The 7,173-nt window shown below is 43.7% G+C and overlaps 1 protein-coding gene across 1 annotated transcript; it reads left to right on the plus strand.

The window, feature by feature from the left end:
- The first annotated feature begins 3,227 nt into the window (after positions 1-3,227).
- On the plus strand, positions 3,228-6,615 carry LOC311594436 (uncharacterized protein). The gene is made up of 2 exons (XM_084776093.1): positions 3,228-5,151; positions 6,105-6,615. The coding sequence occupies exon 1, from the start codon at positions 3,460-3,462 to the stop codon at positions 4,597-4,599; it is 1,140 nt and encodes a 379-aa protein (XP_084632219.1). The 5' UTR covers positions 3,228-3,459; the 3' UTR covers positions 4,600-5,151; positions 6,105-6,615.
- The last annotated feature ends 558 nt before the right edge of the window (positions 6,616-7,173 follow it).

The raw sequence follows: 7,173 nt of genomic DNA on the forward strand, positions 1-7,173 counted from the left end.
TTTCTGAGAAACTGCCAGATTGATTTCCAAAATGGTTGTACAAGTTTATAGTCCCACCAACAATGGAGGAGTGTTAGCTTTGCTCCACATCTTCACCTCCATGTGCTGTTACTTGAATTTTTATCCGAGTTATTCTGAGGAGTGTTAGATGGAATCTTAGAATCATTTTGCTTTGCATTTACCTGATGACTAAGGATGTTGAATGTTTCTTTAGGTGCTTCTCAGCCATTAGAGATTCTTCTGTTGAGAATTCTCTGCTTAGCTCTGTACCCCATTTTTAATTGGGCTATTTGGTTTGTTTGTGTTTAATTTCTTCAGTTCTTTATGCATTTTGGATATTAGCCCTCTGTCAGATATACAGTTGGTGAATAATTTTTACCAATCTGTAGGCTGCTCTTTTGTCTTATTGATGGTGTTCTTTGCCTTGCAGAAGCTTTTAAATTTCATGAGGTCCCATTTATTAATTGTTGATCTTAGTGCCTGAGATGTTGGTGTTCTATTCAGGAAGGTGTCTTCTGTACCAATGAGTTCAAGGCTCTTCCCTGCTTTCTCTTCTATTAGATTTAGTGTATCAGGTTTTACTTTACAGTCTTTGGAGCTATAGATATGGATCCATTTGCATTCTTCTACATGATCAAATCCAGTTAGAATACCATCATTTGTTGAAGATGTTTTTTTTTTTCTCTCCATTGTGTGGTTTGGGCTTCTTTGTTAAAAAATTAAGTGTTTGTAGGATTGTAGATTTATTTCTGGGACTTTGATAAAATTCTATTGCTCATCCTATGTGTTTTTCTGCCAATAGCATGAAGTTTTTTATTAATATTGCTATCTAGAATATGTTGAAATCTGGGATAGTGATATTTCCAGAAGTTCTTTTATTATACAAGATTGGTTTTGCTATTCTGGATTTTTTTTTATATTTCCATTTGAATTTGAGAATTGCTCTTTCCAAGTCTGTAAAGAATTGTGTTGGAATTTTGATTGGAATTGCATTGATTTTCTGGACTGCTTATGGTAAGATGGCCATTTTTACTATGTTAGTCCTACTGATTGATGAGCATGGGAAATCTTTCCATCTTCTGATATCTTCTTCAACTTCATTTTTAAAGGTGAAGTTCTTGTCATACAAGCCTTTCACTTGTTAGGTTAGAGCTACACCAAGATATTTAATATTATTTGTGGCTATTATGAAGGTTGTTGTTTCCCTAATTTCTTTCTCAGCCCATTTGTCATTTCTATAAAGGAGGTTACTGATTTTGTTTTTTTGTTTTGTTTTTTTTTTTTTAGTTAATTTTATATCCAGCCACTTTGATAAATGTGTTTATCAGCTGTAGGAGTTTCTTGGCATAATTTTTGGGGTCACTTGTGTATACTATCATATCATCTGATAATCACAATACTTTGACTTCTACCCACACATAAAATCTTCGACTTAAAATTAGTCCTGCATATACAAGAAGTGTAGGGATAAAGATGGAGCAGAGATTGAGGAAACGGTAAACCAATGACTGAGCCAACCTGAGACCAACCCCATGGGAGAGAGCTAAACCACTGACACTACTAAAGATATCCTGCTATTAGCACGAGCCTCGCATAATTTTCTTCTGAGAGGCTTCAGCCAGAAGCTGACGGAAACAGATGCAGAGACCGACAACTGAAATACTGAATGGAACTTGAGGGGTCTAGTCAAAGAGTGGAAAGAAGGATTGAGGGAATCAGAAAGATCAAGGACACCACATAAAGACCTATAGTGTAAGCTAACATTGGCCAATGAGAGCTCACAGAGACAGAACAATCAACCAAAGAGCATGCATAGGCTAGACCTGGCCCCCTGAACATACATAGCAGATGTGCAGCTTGATCTTCATGTGGATCCCCTAACAATTAGAGTAAAGGCTGTCTCTGACTCTCTTGCCTGCCTCTGAATACCTTTCCTCTAGCTGGGCTTTCTTGTCTGGCCTAAGTGGGAGAGGAGGTGCTTAGTTCTGCTGTGACTTTATGTACCAGAGTTGGTTGGTAATTCAGAAAAGAGGAGGAGAAATAGGGGAAAGGAATATGTGAGGGTGAAACTTGGAGAAAGCAGAGAGAGGGCTACTGTCAGGCCATAAAATGATTACATAAATAAATTAATGAAAATATTAAGGAAAAAATAGTCTCTCCATTATTTATAAATTGATTTTTAAATTACTTTTATTTATATTTACATATTATAAATTAAAAATGGAGTCACATACTTTCTGGCATTCCTTCTTAAAGATGCTTCTGACACTTGATAGTTCTACATTTTCTGTATGGCTTTATACAAAAAGACATGGATATATAAGTATATGTTCAGTGAATCAAGTTAATCCTAATTGAATTCCTACAACCTAAAGAGTCAGTATTGAGTCTTTTATTCTTTATAGATTTTAGAACAGAGCAAGCAGTATAAAACAAATGACAGATGAAATGAAGTGAAAGATTAATAAAACTAAAAATTTATTGAAATTACCATAAGAGAGAATCAAGAAACTATAAGACATATAGTACATATCAATGAATTGAGTTCATATAACACAGAATAACATACCCTTCTCTTGATAAGTTTTCACAATTGTAGAGATGTTTCATATCCTGGCATTGAAATTGACAGTTGTATAAAACTTTGAGTAGCTTCCTCATAATTAGTTGTGACTGTTTTATAGAAATTTTTGATGGTTAAATAAAAGAATAACTAAAAATAGGATAATCTTTTAAATGTTAAGATAAAACAAGTTGGGGTTAGATTTTTAAAGTTCCATCTTGTCACAGAGATGCATCCACCCACAGTTTCTCTTTTCTCCACAGGCCTTCTGTCCCTAGGTCCTCTACATAGATGTAGCCAATAGACAGCTTAGACTTCATGTGGGCCCATTAGTAAACAGAGCAGGGGCTGTCTCTGGCATGGACCCTGTTGCTTGCTTCTTTGATCACTTCCCCCTGTTGGCACTGCCTTGCTGGGCCACGGGGAATGAAGGCAAATGTGGGAAGCCGCGCCCACATTCGCCATTACAAGATGGCGCTGACACCCTGTGTCCCATGCTAACAAACAACTAATCTGCACATGTGCGAAGGGATTTTCCACTCGTTGTGCTCTGCCTCTCCCGTGGCATCATCTCGCCCGATGAGCAACAGCCAATCAGGGACTGACACGTCCTAAGCGGAGGACAGTTTCCCATATAAGGGAGGGGTTTCTGCTGTTTGGTCTCTCTGTCTCCGTTTTTCGTGTTGTAAGCTTATGCCCTTCCTCTCAAGAGGCAGTAAAGCTTTACTGCAGAAGGATCCTGTTTGTGTGTGCAGCGTCGTTCTTGCTGACGAGACGGTAACGCTAGCCACATATGGTGCCGAAACCCGGGAAGACTACACCATCGTCAGCACCTTCAGAGAGCCCCTGACTACAGGGAGGATTCAGAACTGCAGGGTTGGTAAGTTCGGAGAGGTATGCATATTTCTAAAATTCTTGGGCTGATTCTAGCTGTAATATTTGCTGCCGTAATTGTTAAGAGGGCAGTAGATGAAGGACAGGTCACCCTAGAAGTTCAGGATAGCATGTCAGAAACCGAACGTAGTGAGAGGCTGGGTGCGGGCGGGAAGAAGAATGCCCGTAAAAAGGAAAAAGCGGGCGGGAAGAAGAATGCCCGTAAAAAGAAAAAAGCTCAGGACCCTCCTGTAAAAGGAGTGCAACCCCCCTCAGGACCTAGTTTACCGCCGAGAAAAATATCGCAAAGGTTTTATCCTTTAAAGGATCTTGAGACATTGAATATTGATAGCTCTACGAGCTTTAATACCTCTGACAATGAGACTCCTGATTCGGAGGAAGAAGCCGAATTAGAGGAAGAGGCAGTCAGGTATGAGGAAGAGAGATACCACCCAGACGAACGAGAGGGTAATAAAAAACCCTCCCTCAATTCATCTCGCAGGGTGGCACCCACTGCTCCTCCACCCTACGAACTGCAGTCTGGATTTTCCTTCTGGCCGGAAAAGATTCGTAAAAAATTACATAATTTTTTTTCTGTGTTTGAAACAGAGAACGGGGGTCGAGTCCATGCTCCAGTGGAGTTCAATCTAATAAAGGACTTGGCTGAATCTGTTCACAAATATGGGGTTAATACAAATTTCACCCTGGTAATGTTAGAAAGAATTGGCGCTAGTGCCCTAACTCCTTCTGATTGGCAGATGGTGGCCAAGGCCGCACTTCCAGATATGGGCCAATATATGGAATGGAGAGCCCTGTGGTTCGAGGCCGCTCAAACACAGGCTCGGGCCAATGCCCTTGCACTTACCCCTGAACAGAGGGATTGGACCTTTGATTTGCTAACAGGTCAAGGTCAATTTACTGCAAATCAGGTAAATTACCATTGGGGAGCTTATGCTCAGATTTCACAGACTACAATTAGACAAGTTTTTCAGTCCGCGGTAGAGTGGGGGAGGGTTCTCAGGTTGTTGAGACAAGTTTTTCAGTCCGCGGTAAAGCGGGCGACGGTCAGAGACCCTTTAAAAGTGGGAAACTCTTCGTCATGTCTGATCAGGGCGGCTCAGAAAGGGCTGCTGAAAACTAAAGACTTGAGAGACTCATGCTAAAAATGGAGTCGCTCGCGCAGAAACAGCACGAGGAGGGTAGGAGGAGGAAGAAGGCGGAAGAGGCCACGCCCGAACAAGATAATCCGCCATCTTGGCGTGCCTCGGAACTGGCACCGCCGCCTTATGCGGACACTTCACCTTTATCAGCACCACAGGGGAACTATCATTCTCTGTGCCCAGAGGTTTGGAAGCAGGCTCGTGCCACCTTCCCAGTGTTTGAGGATGCCAACACCAATGGCCATGATTAATGGAGGAGCATTTGGTAATCTATTCTCAGCTGGAATACATCTGACCTTTTTGAAACTTCTAACAGGTGATTCGGCTCAGATGCGAATGGAAATGTCAGGGTTATGCATTACATCTGTGCCATATAACAATTTTACACGTGCTACTAATTTGTCTTAAGAGTCTTTCAGCTTATCTCCAGGGGAACTGGTCTGCAGAGTTTGAAGAGATCTGCGCACTGCCGCCATTGTTACATGCGTGGATGTATCCACCGCTGAAGGCCTTGCCTCCTGGATTCAACAAGCTATGCATCATCTTAAGGAGTGGGCGGGTATCAGGGCTTTAGCTATGGCCCTTCTGATTATCAGCTTCCTCTGCCTTGTGTTCCTTCGGCGCTTGGTCATATCCCGAAACAGAGACCATGCCCTAATTGCACAAGCCTTCTATGCTATTGAGGCTGGACAGTCCCCTCAGGCTTGGCTGGCGGCCTTTAAGTCCTGATCCTCGTCACGTTCGGGGTGCAAGGCAAAGCACTGCACAGGAGGTACATTGTTTGCAGTTAATGGCTTCCTGGAGAGCACGTCTGATTGCATGTGGGCTGACACCCAAAATCCCACCTCCAGAAAAAGGTGTCGGTCGGGTCCAGAGCTAGGCTGGGGCCGAGCCCCTAGCTGAGTTCTGTTGTACATCAGTGGCCAAACTTCAGGGCGGGTTCCGCACATGATCAAGGTGAATAACCTGGGTTATGGATGGTCATACATCAGTGCCCTCTGGAGATCAGACCTCTACTCTCACCCGTTTCGTCCTGTTCTTACAAAATAAAACAGGGGGGACTGTGGAGAGCTGCGATGTGCCATGCCTTAACAAGGCGCAGGCTTCCGCCTTCCGCCATCCCGACGGCGAGCGCTCTCTAAGATAAACAAGTCCTTATATGGCAAAAGGCTGTGCAAGGGTAACTGGTGATCTGATGACGCGCAGTCCTGCTCTGACGCAGACCTTTGAGGAGGTGACACCTGGCATGAGCTGGTTGGCCCTTGAGTTGTGCTTAAGCTTGGCCCTTCCCTTCTTCGGGGCCATTCCCACTGAGCTTAATCCTGAGTAAAGATCTCGAGAAGAAGTCTGGTTGTTGGCATCTTATTTCTGCTGGATGGTCCAGCGCCGACAAGTGGTTTTAAATGGTCCAACTGGGCTGTGAACAAAAATTCCCTGGACTATGTGTTACCTCGGTTCAATATGAAAATTTCACTATAGCAGCTAATCTGTCAAAGAGTCTCTTTCAGTTTATTTTACAGAATTGGACAGCGGAGTTTGAACAGACCTTAAGAGAATTGTGGACTGCTATCATTCAAGTCAATTCCACACGGCTGGATCTGTCACTTACTGAGGGATTCTCGTCGTGGATATCCTCAGCCTTCTCCTTCTTTAAAGAATGGGTTGGGGTTGGATTGTTTGGAGCTGTAATCTGCTGTGGATTAGTGTTGACCCTATGGTTGGTCTGTAAACTCAGGGCTCAAACAAAAAGAGACAAGGTGGTTATCACCCAAGCACTTGCTGCTTTAGAGTCTGGGACCTCCCCTGATATATGGTTAACCATGCTTAAGCAATAAGTCGCTGGCTGCTCAGCTCTTGCACCCTCAGAGTCTCATCTCATTGCACGAGGTAGAGTGAGTAAGCTTCAGCAGCCCTGGAGAGTTGCATAGCGAAGCATTGCAGTAGAATGGCTCTGCGGCATATATGAGCTAATTCTAGGGAGGCATGTCATCTTGCATGAAGGTTGCGTGCCCCAGTGTCCTTCCCCCAGAAAAAACGGCACAGGGCCAGGCTATGACCTCTCCGGGTGAAGAGCTTAGGGGAGAGTTGTGTATGCAGGCCTGATATTTTGTTTGGGGATTTGACCTCTGTCTCCACTCTCCCTATTGGGTGTCTTATTGCTTCTTAATAAAAAGAAAAGGGGGAGATGTGGGAAGCCGCGCCCACATTCGCCATTACAAGATGGCGCTGACACCCTGTGTCCCATGCTAACAAACAACTAATCTGCACATGTGCGAAGGGATTTTCCACTCGTTGTGCTCTGCCTCTCCCGTGGCATCATCTCGCCCGATGAGCAACAGCCAATCAGGGACTGACACGTCCTAAGCGGAGGACAGTTTCCCATATAAGGGAGGGGTTTCTGCTGTTTGGTCTCTCTGTCTCCGTTTTTCGTGTTGTAAGCTTATGCCCTTCCTCTCAAGAGGCAGTAAAGCTTTACTGCAGAAGGATCCTGTTTGTGTGTGCAGCGTCGTTCTTGCTGACGAGACGGTAACGCTAGCCACAGGCAAACTCAATCCAGATATGAAGAATAGAGGAGGG

This window comes from Acomys minous, assembly GCF_964271855.1.
Source record: "Acomys minous genome assembly, chromosome: 3".
Classification (NCBI taxonomy): Eukaryota; Metazoa; Chordata; class Mammalia; order Rodentia; family Muridae; genus Acomys; species Acomys minous.

Excerpts from the sequence above, each read along its gene's own strand:
- LOC311594436 (XM_084776093.1), top strand. The coding sequence starts at position 3,460 with ATGCATATTTCTAAAATTCTTGGGCTGATTCTAGCTGTAATATTTGCT.